Source organism: Struthio camelus, chromosome 2 (assembly GCF_040807025.1).
Source record: "Struthio camelus isolate bStrCam1 chromosome 2, bStrCam1.hap1, whole genome shotgun sequence".
NCBI lineage: Eukaryota > Metazoa > Chordata > Aves > Struthioniformes > Struthionidae > Struthio > Struthio camelus.
Genome location: NC_090943.1, coordinates 139386161 through 139405934, shown reverse-complemented (window position 1 = coordinate 139405934; position 19774 = coordinate 139386161). Strand labels below are relative to the sequence as shown.

Here is a 19774-nt window from a genome sequence, read left to right as displayed (position 1 = left end):
TTTAGGACCATTTTCTTTGATAGCCACTACCAGAAGGAACTCTGATCCCATTTGAAATTCTTCAGTTTCATAGGAAATTCAGGTTTCTAGGACACATTTGCTGTGGTGGAGATGATGTGTTCTTCCTTTCTCCAGAAGGAATCTTTACAAACTCTAATATGGTGTAAGGGCCGGAACATAAAGGAGGGAGATACGGAAACACATTTTCTGTGTTTTTTCATTCTCTCTTCCATGACAGAAATAGCTTTTGAGTGCAGGACTCTGTTCAGTTTCAAACAACTAGTTTGCATGAGGAAGGGATATGTGCCTTAGACCATCAAAATATCCAGGTTGGTCCTTTCCACATGTTAAAACTGCAGTGCTTAGATCGAAGAAGGCCATGGTTTCTAAAGAACAGCCAGGCTGCTGAAGAGAAGAATAAGCAAACATTTAACTAGGATTCTCAGGCAAAAGGACAGTGTGGCAGACTCTTGTTTCTGATGATCTGAATTTGTATAGGTGAAATTCAGACTTGCACTTTGATGCTGATCTTCAGAGGAAAAGAGTATTTCTGTCTCTGTGCCTATTTGCCTTTCCCTTTTTCTTTTTCTTTTTTTTGAGTTTCCTTTTTATTTTAAGTTTCTTTTTAATGCTTTATTCTTAAGAGCCATGGCTGTTTCCATTCGCAACAGGATAAATTGAATGAAACAACACCACCGAATTGCAGTTGAACTGTTAAATTATAGTGCAGCTTTTCTTTCCCCCCCCCCAATTACTGAACACCTACCGCTGCGTTTTCCTTTTCTGTTCCTTGTTACTTACTCCACTGCTTTGTTCACTCTTTGTGCATGTATGACAGAGACAGAAATGAATCAAGGCTGCTTTTAGATGGAAGTCCAAACTTGCTTTTTGTGGGCTTTTGTTTACCTGTTTCTTGCCAGCATGAAAACTAAGTCATCACAATGGTTTCCATTGTCGTGTGATGTCCATTTTGCCTTTACAGGCCATATTTTCTCCTGTTAAGCTATGCAGAATCTACAGAAACTGATGTGCTTTTTCTTTGTCTTGTAGAGTTCTGCACATCATTCAGTTAATTTCCTAAGCTAATGATAGCAGATGAGAGCTCCTTTATGAAAGGCAATAAGGAATTAATTACAATTAAATATTTTATTTAAAAAAACAGAAAAAAAAGGAAGATACATGATCAGAGTTGTTTTCTCAAGTCTTTGTGAAAACTGCAGTTATAGAAAGGATAAATCATAATTTTAAGCAAAAAGATATTTCCAGTGACTGATGAGATTGTCATTTATTCTGTTTTCAGGGTGGAGCAGAACATAATATTCCAGTGGTCATTTCTAAGATTTCCAAAGAACAAAGAGGTGGGTGTCAGATTTGTAGACTAAATTTCGACATGTTCCTTAAAGCAGTGATGCATTAAGTCTTGAGATTCTTGTAGGTAGCATTAAATATTGGTGTAGCATTTGTGTCTCTATAACATAGTGATCTTTCTCTTCCTAAGAAATATTCTCAGTAAAGTCCAAAAGTTGTGACTGGAATATCTTTTAAACACTATCCTCAAACATGTTTATTGAAGAAAAAAATCTTGTAAAGCATTATTTTAAGGAAAAAAATAGGAAGATATTTTGAGAATGAAGTTAGTTTACAATTTTATATCATTCAAAAGTTTGTAATGTTGTGAATCTTTTATTTGCAAATGATTGTTGCCAGAAAGCTGTAGCAGATCAAATACTTGGCTGTTAAAGCTTGATAACGCAAGGAGAGAATGCATGCATGTCTTTTTATACTGGTTAGTAGGGTAGTACTCAAACAGGGGTGCGTAATGGCAGAACACTGAAAATATGTTTATGGTATTTCCATGTTAGATGCTGTACTGTGCAAATCCTTGCAATTCATACATAGGAAAATTAGTACTGCGTAAGGACTTGACTGTGCTTGTTTTCTGCTTATCCAGATACTGTTACCCAATTCATTTTTTTTGACTAGCAATGTTTCAATGTTTTGAAGTTGTTGGAACGATATAATATGTACTAGGAAAATGGATGATGCTTAAAAAGCTCATGATGTGCTCACTGACAAATGACAAAGGTTGTAAATCACTAGTTCTAGAGTATATTTAATATCTCCACTATATTTATTTTTATGTATATATGTGTGCATATATAATACTTACTAGCTAAACTTGAAACTTGGAGGTGTTTTTCTCCATCTGTAAGGCAATAACTCTGGAATGCAGCTTCTGAACAATTAAAATTTCCAGTATCAAAAATCTCATATTCATCCACACATAGATGAAGAGAGATACAGGGAAATCTTAGTGTATTGGGAACTGAGTGCTGACCCTGAAATGCAGAAGATGTGTACGTTTTATGTAGGGAAGCTATAGAGTAGAATAGAATGAGCCCCGAAGGGAAAGAGTAAGCTTAACCTTAAGGAGATACACTTGTGACTCCATACTTTTCAATATAAAAATAAGTATGTAATAAGTAATAATGTGGCATATATTACCTCTACTAACAATTAAAATGCTATCAAGCACTGCAGGAAAAATAAGAAACTCAGACTTAAGTTTAACTGAGCACACAAAAGTGCACACCATTTTCTTTTATTATTGTCGCTATTTTTTGTTATACTGCCTTACACATTCTTTCTAATCTGAACACATAATTGAGATATAATCTCCATTACTACTTGCAATAAAAATACTGCTGATTTTTAGAGAGCTAGTTCTGAGTGGCATTTCTTATATAAAAGGAGACTACGCAAGTGTTCTGCCATGTGGTAGGGATCTTGGATGCAGAAAAAGCTGTTTAACCTAGAGCCTGTACCTTAAAGCTTTGCAGGCTTGGTTCTGCCCTCTGCCCAGTGGCCTTCCAGCTCTTTTTTAGACTCTAAACAGTTATGAGGCCCTTGATGCAATTCTTACAACCAGTGCCACCCAGAAGATGTTTAAATCATATACAGGTAACCCCAAAATTAGTGCATGCAAGCTCAGTGTCTGAAGCAGAATAAAGAGATTTGCATTTATCTCTTTAAAAAAAAAAGAAAAAAAGTTTTCAATCTGCCAGTGTTTTAAGCATCCTTCACTACACCTAATCTACTAATACTAGTTCTTCAAATACATACTTGAGTATAATTTATGTGACTATTGATGCTGGTCCTACTACTCATGTAACTAAATCAAAAGCTGTTGGATCAAGTCAAATGTCAGACTTTTCTAGATAGTCTCTTCTGTGATCCTTTGGAACAGTATAGCTAAATAATTCCTTATCCTCTGCTACTTATGTTAGGGGTTAGTCTTTCTTTATAGACAATTAAGTAATTTCTGTTATATTTCTTGTGTATTTATAAAGTATATTTACATTATGTTTCTGTAACACAACGGAAGAGTAAAGGATCCTAATCATGGAAATATATTTTGTTAATTGCTTTATGGCTTATAGGATATAGTGTTTTTAAGAGCAAATTCAATTTTGCTGGTGATTTTGTACAATATACTAAGTGTATGGCTCTTCAACTTAAAAAGTGCATATATACTTCACTGAGCTTATCAAATATTGCAGGACCTCAGCTTTGTTTAGTAAAAGCTTACAAGTTAAAAACTGTCCTTCATGAATACATCTTATGTCTCCGTGTTGCTTTTTCCTCAGAGTTTGTAAGAAATAATCTCTCAATTTCATTTGAGAAATAATCTCAAGTAGGACTTAGATTCTGCAGCCATTGCCTATTCAGAAAAGTACTAGCAATATGCCAGGGCTCACCATAAGAGCATTAAAGATGCTAGAGACTAATGGATGGTGTTTCAGAATCTTATAATTCAGCTGGATAGACTCTTTCATAGTAACATTTATATGTTGGTATTTTGGGCTAAAGAAAAAAGAATGCAAGTCATTTATTTAGAAGTTGTATTATTTATTTATTTTTTATTATTTTTAAAAGGCTAAGACTATGGAAAAATATGACATGAAACAGAAGTCTGTGTGCAATAAATACATCATGTTTTATACAGAATGAGTGAAAATGCGCTTTCTATTTTCAGCGGAACTTTCAGGGTTGCTCTTTATAGGCGATGCAATTCTACAGGTAAGTAAAATAGCAAGTTCATTAATTTATGGTTTTCTAGAAAAGTATAATGAAATCTATACTTATGAAATGTAGAGTAAGTTTTCTCTCTATCTTTTTGATAACAGATTAATGGAATTAATGTGAGAAAATGCAGACATGAAGAAGTGGTGAGCTTTTCTATTTTTTAGTCTTTTTTGGCTTTCATAGTTATTGAGATGATAGTGTACACTGATAGCAGTTATTGTTATTTCTAAATTTGTTTAGAAATATTACATATTTGTTTTCTAAATGTGATTTTTATTTCTAAACAAATATGATAGCACCTTCTAGCATGGCAAGCAGCTTAGCACGTAGTGCAAATCTCTTCTGTGTAGATTTGTTCTACTGTCCTTTGATAGGTTTTTCTGTATGAGAGGATTGTTTTATTACCAGGATTTTGGCTAAACGTATTCCAACCTTTCTTATTCTGGGTTGTGGCTATCAAATTTCAGCAATATTACTCCTTTCTGGCCCTGCGAGGTCATTTTAATTTGAAAAGCTGTTATTTGCACTATGCTAGTGAGTTGTTAGCTTTTTAAACTCCACTTAAAAATCAAAACAGAACCATTCTTCTGCCTTTAGTTCACTTTTGGTGATGTGCTCTTCCTTCAGTTAAGCCATTAACTGTAGAGTTTTAAAATAACAGTGTATTAAGGAAATTCTTTCCAGAGGATTCATGTGTGTTTTAGAGCTCTATAGTAGCCCAGAGCCCTTGGTAAGTCAGCTTTGCTAGAAGTATCATGTACTTTTGTTAACACTTGATTTTTTGACTCTGCATAAGTAATTTGAGAAGTTAGGGTGCTTTGTATTTCAGAGAACAATGCCAGAGATTAGAAGATTACCAAATAATTTATCCTTAAATCCTGTGTAAGTCTATAGATTTCATATGTGTATGATATGAATCTGTACAAATATCTCACTGATAATCTTATAAATTTTTTTTTAGGAATAGTCACTGTCATGTGATCTGTGCATGTGGAGTAAATGTTTTTAAGCACAATCTTGTAAAATCTGATTATAATCCTTGCTGCTATGGTAATGACAGATACAGTCATGCATTGTACAGTAAACTGCAGTTTTAGGCATAGCCCTTGGTAAAGGGCAGGTGTTGGTCTGCTAGCAGAAGCTATAGGTAGGATTTTGTCGGTAGAATGCCCTGCGGAGACTGAGTTGTTCTAGTGCTCCTGTCTTGCCAAGTGTCTTTGTCTAATACAGGATCCCTAGCTCTGATCTCAAGGTTATAGAGAAGACAGGAAGTGTGTGGAGCACGCATACTCGCAGCAGGGAGTGGAAGAGCAGAGCAGAGTTAATTTTCAGTCTTTGTCTCACTTAGGTAATTTTATAATGACTGTGAAAGGTACATGAGCTTGGAGGTTTTTTTTCCTTCTGATTTTTTGTGCCTGGTTAAGATTTAGCAGGTATTATGCAAGAATAGTTTAGTGGGTTTAGGGTGTCTTAATGTCTTATAAAATATATTTTTTTCAACCAGTATATGTGTTCTGTGCAGCGTGTCAAGCTGAAGCTGCCCATAGCAAATTTAGAGTTGTTTAAGTATCTGCCATCTGCATGCTGTAAACATTAAGTCCTGCCTTTTTCTGTTGAAAAATTCAGGTCTACAACTTCTTACTCCTTACAGAAACATTTTAACATTATGTCGTATCTTCATAGCTCTGCAATGAAATGTCTGTGACATAATCAGTGCAGCCTGTTGTATTATAGCAATGATTAATTGGCCCTGATATTTCACCATGTTTTACTGATAACTATACTACACAAATTAAATTATTTTTCCATTTGAATTTCTAAATTAAGTAGTTTAATCAACTCATCTGAGTGTTGATTTTCACAGTAGGTAGAATCTGTCCCCAATATTTGAGTGAATTTAGTTGACAGTTTTGGGAACTCCTTTGCTGTCCTTTCTTTTCTCCTATTCAATGTTAGATCTGGTAAAGCATTCAGTTATGCACAGATCATATTACCCCACAGATATACCATGATCTGAAGCCTGAATCTGACAAATAATTAGATAGATAGGTGGACAGACAGAGAGATGGGACTCTCATAAAAATGGATAGGTAGGATTATTCGTTTTTAGTGTACCTTACTGGAGGCCTCTGTTCATTTCCTTTCTGAGTATTTGTAGTTTTAGGTGAACCATTTAATTTTGAGCTTAGTTTTCCATTTGTAGAAGGTGAGAATATTATTCATTATAAGGATATTACAAGTTTACATTAAAGATTAAATGTCAATTTGCCGTTCAGCTGGGGTTATAAGGGACCTCATCTAAACAGAGCGGTGCTTCAGTTTTAGTGCTCTCCTTGGGCTAAAGAAAAAAATCCATGCTCTCTGAGATGAAATATCAATATGGAAGGAGTTTGAGGGAAAAAAAAAAAATCTAATGATCCTCTTAAAAAATGTCTTTTAACTTCATACTATCTTTTTGTCTCAAAAAATGCATTATACAGCTAAATTTGGAGGAAGGAAGGGTCCAGTATATTTGTTAATTTTCATAAGTTTGTACTCTTTCTATTCTGAATTTATTCATTATTTCTTTTCTAGTCCACTCTCCATTCCATTTTACAAGGCTTTTTAGAGCTGAAATTAGGAGTGATGTGCATAGACAGGCATGCAACTTTAGGCTTCTTTCTGTTGAATTTGCTTTCCAGTCGTAAGCTTGAAACTAATTTATCGGTAGCCCTTACCTGTATTTATTGTCCGAACATAAAACAAAGATAGATAGGCTATCCCTGATATAATGGTGTTCTAGTCACACACACATAGATGTTTTTATGGTTCTGGGACTAGCCAGTACACCATTAACAATGAAGAAATTTTGGGAGACAACCAGAGGCTCTGCTATGAGCCGCTTCCCTTGAGTTGCTACACAGAGTAGCAGAGTATGTACTAACTCTGTTGCATACTACCAAGAAGCTTGTGTTGGATCTACCACTCTTACTGAATCCAGGAGTGGGGTATAGTGCAGTAAAGCATCTGAGGCTGTCTGAAGAAAGAATTTCAGTCAAATGAAATGAGTCCATGAAGTCAACAATAAGACTTCACTTTTGAGGAAGTGAGAACACTGATGTGTTTATGATTTTGTCTCTGTTGTTTATGCTGTGAATAAAAGATCTCACCTCATATCAACAACAACCATTACCTATCACTGTGTTTCTTTGACTCTTACAATCTATTTTGTTCTTATGAAATAGCAACAGAATGAAATGGATATAAATATGAAATAATTTCTTATCTCTTAGAGATGTGGGGAAAATTCAGGCAGTGATTCTAATAAAATTAGAATTTAAATATAAGGATCTTTCCCTTATGCTAGTTATCATGACTCAGGTATGATCCTGGGACTGCAACACAAGAATTCATTATTCAGGAAAAGCTGATTTAGAGGAAGATAGATACTTAGATTTCATAGGCATTTAGACTTCGGTGGGTTTGGTATAGAACTAGCTACTCTGTGTAGCATCATGGTTCGAATCACCCATCAGCTGCATTTTGACCAAGATGTCTTTCCCAGCAGAATGACCTGAAATGGGATGTCCATGTGCATTGCGATGTAGCTTTTGTTTCCTTGTCTTCCCTGCGTTCGTACTGGGACTGTAACCATGCCAGATCTGTATAAAAAGTAGACGTTCTACAAAACTAACAGCATAGGCATTGCTGTTGCTAAACTGCAATCATGTGCAGCTGATGAAATGTCTGAGCTGATTTTTGTCTTTAAAACTGTTTTAATTCAAACTGATTTTTAAACCTGTCATGAATAGTTTCAGTAATCTTTTTCATAACTGTTTTTAAACAGAAGAACAAACATACTGTAGTTAAAGGGCAGGGTGGGGAACCAAATGATCTGAAATCTCACTCCATCTTGGCTTTGACAGATTTATCTTTTGGTAAATTATGTTTTTATGTTATCTTCATTTCCTTAACTGTGAAACAGAGATGTAGACTATAATCAGGTTGAGTTCACTAAATCATGTAAGGTGCTTTAGAATCTGTTATAGGAAAGGATCTCTACAAAATGTGTTCTTATACTGTGCTGTTTGGTAATAGTGATGACAACGATCTGCAAATGTAGTTTAACATCTTCTCATATTGCGTGGCAGAGTTTTGTATAACTCATAGCACTTAGCCATTTAACTCTTTCACCTTATTAGGTGGAGCCATAAAATATTGAAGCTGTATAGTTAGAGCTTCTGAGAGAAGACTGAAATTTATATTTTTTGGAGTTCCAATAGTTTTATTCATAAGAAGAAGCCAAATCATTATCTTTCCATACAGCTATTGTTTTCTACTTGAGATCAATGGATTATAATAGAAGTGCTAACATCAACTTAGCTGCATCTGTAGCTGAGAGCATCCGTGACTGTATTTACAATGTCCTTATTTTGTTCATGAAATTTGGAGCTAATAATAATCTGTTAAATATTTCAGCACTGGCGTAGAATGAATGTATATCAAGTGGAAAAAACCCCTAGTGACTGTAAATAGTTTACTGTTTTATTCTTCGTGGTGGAAATTACTTGTATTGGAATACATTCTGGAGCAGTAGTATTACATGTATTCAACTGCTTTTCTCATCTGGCTCTAGTTATGTTTTGTAGTACTTAAATAAAGAATTTTGTGCTAAAATCAGTAAAGGCTTGGATTTATTCAAGCACAATGATATTACACTTTTAAAATATACCAATTGCATGTTTTCCTGATTTAATAAATAATAAAATATATTATATTTATAAATATATAAATATTATTTATGAATTTTAAAATTTTATTTTATTTATAAATATTATATTAATATAAATATAATATTCATTTATTTTTCTCAAGGTACTTGTAAATATATTAATTATTTTATTAAGAATTCATCTCTTAAAAGTGCTCATCTTTACTAGTAATTTTTAATAGAAGGGGATAGAAAGTCTCTGTATATGACTAATATTGAGTCTGTATGATTAATATCGTTGTTTCCTTATTACATAGCTATGGTCCTCAAAACAAAAAATCTGTTGGGATTTAGTAGGATGGAGCAAAAGAGAGAATCAGCAATTAGTGTGTGACATAATTCAAATAACTCCCATTGCTTCCTCCTTTGGAATGCAGTTCTATTAATGCTGAAAGGCTGAGCTTCTGTGGAGCAACGAAAATCGATGGTTGAGCAGAGAGACTTTACACTGTATATCGTCAGATGCACTTTGACTCAGGGTTTTTTGCTTCCTTAGGAAGCAAATAGAAGTTTTTTTAAGTTTGGTTTATATGTTTGTCAGTTTTACCCTCCGGAACCCTTTTTAGAAAGATTTTATTCTGTACAGCATCTTCCAACTGGGATGTACCTTAGCTGGGCTTTGGTACAGGGGTTCCACTTTACTTTGCTTTGCTATGCATAAATATAATGCTATAAAATAACTAAAAAGTGAGAAAATGTTTGTGGAGCACCAGAGGCCCAATTGTTTTAAATCTTTTTGTGTGGGTGATTTATATTTGAAAAGGCACAATGCACTCTGGCTAGGTGTTCTGGGTGTTTTGTTTTACTTGGAATAACTACTTAATAATCTAATCAGACTAGACAAGAATAGCATAAAGAACACCGAGTACCACCCAAAGGAAGTGGCAACGAACATACACAGAGCATTCTGTGAGTTCATAATAATTTAATATTGGAAAAAAATGAACCTTCTATAAGTATAACAATTATCATCCCTGGTCACTATTAAAAAGTTTTCATTTACCCGTATGGACTACAAAATACTGTCTGAGATGCGACAACAGTAATTTCTGTAAATGGAGGAAACAGCCATGAGCTGTTGCCTGCTGACTAATAGCAAATGCTGACCTCTAAAAGGCAACCTCTTTATTTCTTAGGGCCCAGGAGAGCATGCCAGACAAGAGAGAGGGCACGCTGGACAAAATACAGGCCATGTAATTATTTAGTTAGCCAAAAGGAGTCACAAATAGGAGGCATGCTCAAAGAAGTGCCGGTGTGCATAAACACATACACAAACACAGAGTCTTCAGACATTTTTCCTGCAGTTGCAATATTTGATTTAACTCTTCAGAATTGTCGTTGATCTGGCTATAGTAAAATCAGATGGGTACATGGAAGAAACTTTTCATCCAGGGGTTATCTAACACCTGTACATATTTTTAGGTCTTTTTTTTTCTCTACAATGGGTCTTTGTCTTTTAACAGTTTGTTCGGTGGAGGAGGAAGAGGAAAGGAGAATGGATCCTATATATTTTTCAATAGTATCCAGTGTTGGACTGTTCCAGCCAGATACATGGAGGTTTCCAGATGGCCCACCCCATACTTCTCAGCCACTAGTATGGTACAGTATGGTACTGGTGTTTTGGTATCTGTATGTCAGCACTGGGCCTATTTTCTAGATGTATACCTTTTTCTTAGTGTTGCCCTGATAGTACTGGTGTCTCCAGGTTCGAATTGGTGCTTCCTGTTTTCCATTAGTTGTTTTGCAAGGCAATGTCCAGTGCAACTGGTACAGCAGTAAGAGTTTCACAGTTCACAAGAAAAGCCCTGGTGCAGATGTGATAACAGAAGCAAGAAATTACTGATTAAAATTTGTGAAGATTATCCATTTCTTTAGATTTTAGTGCAAAGATCTGCAGTAGTTGTTGCCTCCCTGTACTATTAGTATTTTTTTGATCTAAATGGGAAGTAGCTAGTGATCACAGGCTGAAATGCCATTGCCAGAATAATGGCAGATATCATTAAATGAGATCTAATAAATGTACATAGCTCTGTTCTACTTCACATGCTCTTGTCAAGCCAATGCTGATTCAGAATATTTCAAAGGTTCTAATTATGTAGACCTATTAAGAACAAAGTCCAAGGGAATACTTTGCATCAGAAGTACTAAGGATATTTCTGGATTCCCAGAATTTTGAAACACCTTCCCTTCTTATAATATTCTGAATATAATGTATTTACTTATTACATGGATAGACAGACGTAGTTCACAACGTCTTCACCATCTCTCAGTCATCTTAAGGATTTCTTTTATACTGTCATATTTACATGAAAAACTAATACAAAACTCATTCAAAATCACTTGTGCATTTCAAGACATAATATATTATTTCTGAATTACTGATTGTGGAGAGAAGTGTTGATAAGACCTAGTATTTTCCATAATTAATGCTAACAGATGAAAAATTTTGTTAAAACATCGTTTTTACAAGCTATATTAAGCATCCTTCCGTCGAGCAATAAGTGTGGTCTTAGAGTAAAATGAATCTACTGCACAACAAGGACAACAATAACACATCTTTGAGAGAAAGAACTACTGTTTTTTCCAGTTAAAACATCAGGAGCTTTGGAATTTGGCAATGCCTAGGCATTTCAAATTTTATTCTAACATTTACTACTACAGCTTTTAATATGCCAGTAGTTGTCAAAATCTTTATATCTCAACCAGAAAATGTTATCTAAATGGAAGAGTATGCATTTTTGTATCATCTTGTATATTCATCATGGATATTCCTTAAATTACTTTGCGTTAAGTAGCATCAGCATTGTTGTGCTCATTTTGTGAACTTTTGTAGCCTCTGTCAGCACAGAAAAAAATTGTAAACCAGATATATTAAGGTTTGAGGGGTCTAGACTTCCTAAAGGTGAGGCCTGTACTTTGCACATTCATTTGCTAATAGCCTGACATATCCACCTAGCAGCAATGTAACAGAAATCTAAAGAGAATATTGTTTTTCTCTTGTTGATGTTGCAATTTTTGCTTCAGAGAACACATCCATTCTGTTTAACTGTCTATAAATTATGTTTTTTATAAGATGTTATAGTCTCAAATGGTAATTAACTGCTGGCGAAAGTAGATTTCTGTGGGGTTATTGCCTAATTAGGAAAATGAAAAAAGGTAAAATGAGAGTTGCAGTGGGATAGCATTAAATGTGAATTCTGGCTAGCTTGATCATTTTAGATGAATATATCAGATTTTTGCTTAACTTTGAAGTTCAAGAAGACCTCATGCTGATGAACTGATGAACCTGTAATTTAGCACATTTTTGTAATTATACTGAAATACAAATCCAGCTTTTTTACCTTCCTGGAATTATTTGCTAATCTCTTTCCTTTCCAAAATATCTGCAAATATCCTCCAATCAGTTAATATCCGGTGTGAATATCTCCAACTCAGTGTTGCCAAACCCCTTATAATTTAGAACCTAATGAAAATGATCCTAAAATTCATGAGGCAATATTGTTTGCGGGTATTTGCTATTTCCTGATAACTATGTCAGATGCAGCTTCAGGAATGTACTTTTATATATGCCTAAAAGTATGAATGTAAATGTTTTGCTAAATAGGGGACTTTCTTTTTTGCAAATATTTACAAAGAGCAAAGTCTATTTAACTTCAGCGAGCTGCGGTAGTAGTATTATTCTATGGTGTAGAAAGGCAGTCATTGTATGTCATGAAACACGTTCTTATGCATTTTCTCAGCTGACAGCTTGCCACCAAGCAGATTCCCTCACATAATAAAATATCTTTCTCAGAGACAGGATCTTGAGCTGCTGAGAAGCTTGACGGCATTAACTGCATGTATTGATCTAAAACATTACTTCAAATAAAAATTTATCCAAGAATTATGCTTTATGTCGTTGTGAAGTTGATAACATTTAGAGCTGAACAAATAGGAGTAGGCTTGAACATTAGTATTTATTCAAATTTAGAATTAAAATTTGATTTCAAACTCTTTAAGACCATTTGTGTTCATTTTCCCAGAGCATTTACAGGCTGGTGCTTGATTAGTGTGACTATTCATGAAAAGTAAATGTTAAGGTCATATTTGCCAATAACAGACTTTATATTGAGTATGCAAATGTGAAATTTGCTGTTGGCTGTAGATTTGACCCCAGTCTTGTAGATGAGTGTGAGCAAACCCTTATTCTGGAACTGACCTTTTTTTCACCCAGAACTGGGGCTCTGCATAGTCACACAGGCAATTCAAGCCATGTTTTCAGAAAGCAATCCAACAACTGCTTAAGTCTTTCTCTTTTCGGAAGAGATTTTAAAAGTTAAGAGTGTACTTTATAATGCAGTGCCAAGTGGATGACTTTAAATCTTGAAATTTTAGGAGCAGAAAAATACCAGACATTTTACGTAGTTTACTAATGTGCATTCATTTTGAATATTACTAATGATTTCTTCACAAACAGCATATAGAGCAAAACTTACTTGTTTAGTAAATGTGTTAAAAACTTCAAGGAGAATTCAGTAGTGAATGCACTTTTTTGAGTAAATTTGAAATGTGTAAATAATTTGACTGAACGAGCAGGAGATTCTCACATGTCTAATAGATAAGCGTGTTGCTTCCGTGTTTGGTTAGTCAGAGCTAGAAACCTTAGACACTTTAAATTCATTGCTATGAAGAAAAAATATAAAAAGTGCCATATGATCTAACTATGAAAAAAAAAAAAGTACTCCAAATGCCTTGAAATAGTTTAGTAGTAGTTTAATTAGAATTATTTCCTCCTACTGAAGAGGAGACATTGTCTGCAAAATTTGGAGACCTTAATTCCAGGTTAGTCTCCAGTTTCTCTTATACCTAATTTGAAGAACTTTTCCACTTTCAACCTCACTTAAGAAAAATGTCTTTTTGTTGAAAAAGCAAAACCTTCACTCTGAAACTTTTCCTTTTAGCATAACTTCTTCCAGCATGGGAAAAATACGATTCTCTTCATAAAAGAATTTGTAGTCATATTTATTCTAGTCTTAGCTAGAAGCTCTAGCAGATATATCAGAATCATGCAGATAAATGTGCTACAAATTAGTTTATTCTGTGAATTAGTTAGAACGTAGCTGATGGAAACTAGTTTTCTTAATGTAACATTCATGATGTTTTCAATCTTTTTCTTTATTCTGAACATTTTATGAGACTTTGTATAGGATGTAGAGACTCTTAAGTGACTCATTCTGAATATAAGTGCTGAAATACTGCTATTGCTTTTGGGAAGGCATGCACAAAATTTTCTTCAGTTCAGCTTATGATTTTCTCTTCAAATGTGTCTGAGTTTTGATTAAAGTAGCTAATACACTATACATAATTTTCTCTAGACTTGTGAATTCTTTATCATGATCTGTGTGCCATAATGCCTTCAGACCACAAGCAAAATCTTAATGTTCTGCATAAGAGATGTTGATATTATTACTAGTTGTGTTGCTTTTCCCATTTAGTTTGTCAATAATTTCATGAATGAAGCTCTGGCCTATATTCAGTGTTCAGTGTTTTTGTGCCACCTCTTAGCATCAGGAAGTGGTATTCCGGTGTAATTTATCTTTCTGCAGATTACTACACTGTAGTCAAAAACTTTCTTAATGATGATCAGGGATATCTGTGATGGAGTATTTAGTAATGGTATATATTATAGTATATTATACCCTAAAAAAGTTTAACTTTTTGAGTGCGGGCAAATGTCTTTAAATTTCTCTGACTAGACCGAAATATTTTTGTACAAGACTTTGTACAAGTCTTGTATCATCCATCTTTCACTATCTGAAGTTTTTGTTAGAGAATCACAAAATCAAGAAATTATTGCTATGGAGAATTAATAAGTTATGATTTTGACTTATTGTTATCTTTTTATATTATATTGAACTAAAAACTACTAAAATGACACTATTTTTATGAGTAATAAAGATAGATTCCACAAAGATGTTATGAGTATGATGAGTAGGAAGAATTTGCACATATGATCTGTGCATTAAAATATGGTTTCGATTTTGTTTAAAAGCAGTTTTTAATGTTTACATCTTTAGATGTAAAATTGGATCCTTGAAGGTAAAAAGTAATTGTTATTTGTTATGAAGAAGCCATATGCCAAGCCTTTGGAGGTTACTTAAATGTTCTTCAAGTGTTGACAGTTTTTCCTGAATATTCTCCATTGCATGTACTTGAGAGGAAAAGAAAAAAATGATCTCAGCCTGCTGCAATTTGCTTCTGGTTATTATAAAGTCCAATATACCTTATGCCTAACATAAGACATCCTCTATAGGCTGTTGGGGATAGCTTACTGTTCACCTAACTGTAACCACACTTTAAAAAAATTGCTATTTTTGCATTCTAATTTTCGGAGAATTCCTAGCTTTTCATGAGTAATTTTATGAGGAATAATAGAACGAATAATAGAAATAACAATAGTTTAATTCCCTTGCTATAGATTGAGTATTCCTTTAAAAGCACAACTGGGTGCACATAAGAAAATTTGAGGATTTTACTTTGACCTAGTAGTTTTTTTTTACTTGAAGTTGCTGAAAATATTCAGTTTGGATAACTTTTGGGGATAACTTTTTTGGATAACTTTTGCAGGAGGTAGCTTTCAGGGAGAGAAAGTGAGCCAGTAGGAAGCTTGCAGCCTGACTGTGGGTTGGAAAACGTCTGTAGTAGAGCAGTAGGCTTACTTGCAGGTAAGCTGACCTGCAGGCAATGTCCAGAGGTGATGGGGAGGAGGCTTTTGTAGGAACTTATCAGAGAATGTGAGTGCTCAACCCTGAGAGCCATCAAAAGTTGTAGAATTTCTAAAGGTAAGATTCATGAAAATGTCCTACTTCTGAAAAGACATAATGAGCATGGTGGTATGCGTATCTAATTTTTTTCACTCAGTAGTTCTAATTTTTATCCATTGAAAGTATTTTTGTTCTAGCATACAATTTTCTTTTTTCTGGTAGTTTGTTGATAAGTGTGTTTTGAAATCCCTACTTCAAGGAAAAGTGGGCAGTCATTAAACTGGGCTTTACTATGTCTGTCTCCAGTCTTTGGTTGACTTGAGGCCCTTTACACGTTCTGTAATTGTGATCAACAGTTCTGCTACTTCTTGTTGCATATTTACTTGCATAACACTTTTCTCTACTGAAATGCCTGTGACAATATTTAGGTACCTTGGCTAGACTGCTGTTAACTGGATTCTGTCCACTTCATCTTGTTATGTCTTTCCTGGATGCTGGGCAACCTTTTGGCAAAGCTGTGTAGAAATCTGTAGATGTTGTAATAACACTGGTGTAAATTGTTCTTCCATTTCACTAGGAGTTTTGTTTTGTTGTTGTTTTTATCAAGAGCATCACATATTGCATCCAAAGTAGCTTTGATTGATATTTGATTTGGATAGTGGCAATGAAATTGATCCCAAACAAAATCTGGTTCATATGTAAATTTCAGAAGGATCATATAAATGAGAGGTCTACACAAATATATATTATAGTAAAGAAAGCATGTGTAATACCAGTAGAAGATGCAGTATACATATAATACAAGTAGTTAAAACCAAAATTTGGCTTATTGATTCAAAATATTTGACAGATGGGGGATTGAGTAGTCTAGCTAAATACATGGTGGTGATTGTGTCAGTCCCAAGTAGTTGTAATTTATGACTGGAAAGCTATAATAATGCTTTCTGTTGTCCAAAAGAGTTCAAGTTTCTGATTTCATATCTTAAATTATACAAAAAATGCTACTGTGTGCACTAGGAGCCGTTCTACTGCTATTCCTAATGGTTTAAGTATTATTAAGGGATTGCTTGATTCCTTTTAGCCAGTTTTTTTGGAACTCATTAAATATACAATTACAAAAATGTCTATTTATGAATTAACAGGGAAAGACAGCAGGGGCTCAGGAGTTATATAATATGTATATAATATATAATATATAATATATAATATATAATATATAATATATAATATATAATATATAATATATACATTATCATTTTAAAAATGGAATAGCTATGTGAATTTAAAGTAGAGGAGTTCTTAAAACTATGTGACTGTACAGATTATTCAGAAGAGTAGTCCTAAAGAAGTAGAACCATGCAGGAAGTAGGTAATGTGGAAACAAAGACAGGCACTTCTCTGATTCAGCTCTGGCATATACTTCTGTTTTCAGGGGAATTTTTTGTCTTCATAGATATTTTCCTGTCATGAATAACTACAGATCATTGGAACACTGAAGTAAATAAAACAAGTCAAATTTCAATTCATTCAATGCTTAGCCTTTCATCAGAACATTAAAATACAATGTTTTTCATACTATACATATTCCAATATATGTTATAGTGTTCAATGTACATTAGAATGTAATACGTGACAAAGTACCAATTTGATAGCGGTCAAAATGCTATTCTTTGCATTGTGCATTTTACTTTTATAAACCAAAATGCTGTATGTAATTTCCCACTCAATTTCATGTTGGAATGAAAGATAACTCAACGTAAAGCTGAATGGCTAAAGAATGTATGTGTGTATCTGTTCCTTTCCTGCACCGCAGTCCAAGACCAATAGTAGTCACAGAATCACAGAATGGTTTAGGTTGGAAGGGACCTCTGGAGATCAGCTAGTCCAACCTCCCTGCTCAAGCAGGGTCCTCTAGAGCATATTGCCCAGGATCACATCCAGACGGGTTTTGAATAGCTCCAGCGAAGGAGACTCCACTGCCTCTCTGGGCAACCTGTTCCAGTGCTCTGTCACCCTCACAGTGAAGAAGTTTTTCCTCAGGTTTAGGTGGAACTTCCTGTGGTTCAGTTTGTGCCCATTGCCTCTTGTCCTGTTGCTGGGCACCACGGAGAAGAGGCTGGCCTCATCCTCTTGACACCCTCCCTTCAGATACTTGTACACATTGATGAGATCACCTCTCAGTCTTCTCCAGGCTGAACAGGCCCAGCTCCCTCAGCCTTTCTTCACAGGAGAGATGCTCCAGTCCCCTCATCATCTTGGTAGCCCTCCGCTGGACTCTCTGCAGTAGTGCCATGTCTCTCTTGTACTGGGAGCCCAGCACTGGACACAGGACTCCAGGTGAGGCCTCCCCAGGGCTGAGGAGAGAGGCAGGATCACCTCCCTCGACCTGCTGGCAACACTCTGCCTAATGCACCCCAGGAGACCATTGGCCTTCTTGGCCACAAGGGCACATTGCTGGCTCATGGTCAACTTGTTGTTCACCAGTGCATGAAATATAGGTTGGGAAACATTCATCAAGGCCATTGTTTGGAAGAGACTTTTGCTTTAAAATCAGCAGTCTGAAGTTCAGCTGGGATGAGGCTGAGAAAATGCTTGCAAATCACTGTAGACAATCAAGTGCACGGTAGGAGCTTCTTTCCTGCCCTCTTTTACAGTAAAGCCCAATTTTTGGTACTATGATGTACAATCTGGTAGTACAGTTGGAATCTAAGGGATTTATGTTTCTCATTTTTCAGAATGTTTTAAATGTTTGAATGAGGGACTGTTAAGGGCATGAAGTTGTCAGTTTTGATAGATGAGTTTTAACAAGTGAAGTTCAAATTCCTTGCTTTTCATAGTTTTTGCATTGGACTAATAGCTCTAAAATGATTTGATATACTATGAACTGTGATGACCAGTAAATGCAGTCTTTGATAAAACAGAAAATTAGAGTACATGACCTAACAAAGCAAATTAAGCATGCTGTCTGCTTATAGCATTATATTTTCTGAATGATATTTATTAATGATGCTACAGTTAATGAAAGAGGAATAGGAAAGTGCTGCCAGAGCATTTTTCCAGGCTTTTACTTTCACAGATTTTTTTTTTCTTCAAGTGTTTTCATTGTTATCTTTTTCTGATACGTTCCTATATTAATTTTGAAAGGAAAAACATGGAGCTAAACAGTAATCACAGTCTCTTACTATTCTGATGGAAAGATATCTAAACCTTTTAATGCTGATTAAGGAGCGTAATAATGTTTAAACACTTAAAAACTGTTGTTGAATCTTTTAGATATCTTAGTAAATACTCTATTTCACAGCTTTTCAACTTGCAAGTTTAAAAACAGACTTCTCTTTCAATTACTTGATTGTAAATATATCACTGAAGTGACAGTATTTACTTCTCTTTTTCCCTTGGAATTGAGCTGGAAAAGAAATTAAAGGAGTCTGTGTTTTGGGGTTTTGTGTGTGTGAATTAATTATATTTTCAATAAATTTGAAATTATTCACTTTCTCCTACATCCTCATTACATTTGTACATGTTACTTACATCTCATTATTTTAGTAATTTCTTATGGAATAAATTTCTTCGTGCCAGCTAATGCAAATGACCTACTTTGCATCTAGGCTTGAAACTTGATTACATCTTTATTTTAAAATGCAGATCACTTAGTTTTCTACTAAAGGTTTATATACAGCTCTCGAGGTTGCATGTTCTCTATGCACTAGAGTCCATGAGACCATGAAAACAAGTCAGGCAAAAATCAGTGACAAAAGTTAGAAGACAACTGTAATCAGAGCTGTATGACGTGGTGCATTTGAGAAAAAAAACTCATGATCTAGCACTCAAACGAATGCTGTCACTTAGGATCAGGAATAATCCTCCTTCTGAATGGTCATTCTGATGGGACTTGTCAAAAGGCATCACACCCTGAATCTCTTTGTATATTGTTCTGAAATGATCTTTTATATGGTGTTGTAGTAACTGGAGGATCCACTGAGTAAGTGCTACTTGATTTAGTGCCTGCCTCATCCTGGAAGCCTTAAACCTTTATCTGCAACTTTTCAAAGCAGTTGCTGTGTGGTAGACTCTGTAGGGTCTCTCTGCTGTAACTACTAATATTATTTAACCTCCTGTCATCTTTTAGAAGACTGCCTGTAGGAAGATAATGTGCAGAAGAGGGTTCTAAATAGCAGAGCCTGTCTTCCTGCAG

General features: G+C 34.8%; 1 protein-coding gene and 1 pseudogene across 14 annotated transcripts in view; one reads left to right on the top strand and one right to left on the bottom strand.

The window, feature by feature from the left end:
• Window positions 1-19774, top strand: part of SNTG1 (syntrophin gamma 1) — a 353322-nt gene that overhangs the window by 205805 nt on the left and 127743 nt on the right. For 10 of the 14 annotated variants that reach the window (XR_693802.2, XM_009673187.2, XM_009673186.2 and 7 more), the window contains exons 5-7: window positions 1301-1358; window positions 4037-4080; window positions 4188-4229. The exons of 1 other annotated variant lie outside the window; for it this stretch is intronic. Coding sequence is in view for 12 of the 13 variants with exons in the window: in XM_009673187.2 (XP_009671482.1) it covers window positions 1301-1358; window positions 4037-4080; window positions 4188-4229 (144 nt within the window). In the remaining variant the exon portion in view is untranslated. Of the gene's footprint in view, window positions 1-1300; window positions 1359-4036; window positions 4081-4155; window positions 4230-10299; window positions 10446-19774 lie in introns of those variants that run through there. 3 more of the 14 variants (XM_009673190.2, XM_068932746.1, XM_068932747.1) reach the window with 3 other exon arrangements.
• On the bottom strand, window positions 17491-18102 carry LOC138066229 (uncharacterized; annotated as a pseudogene).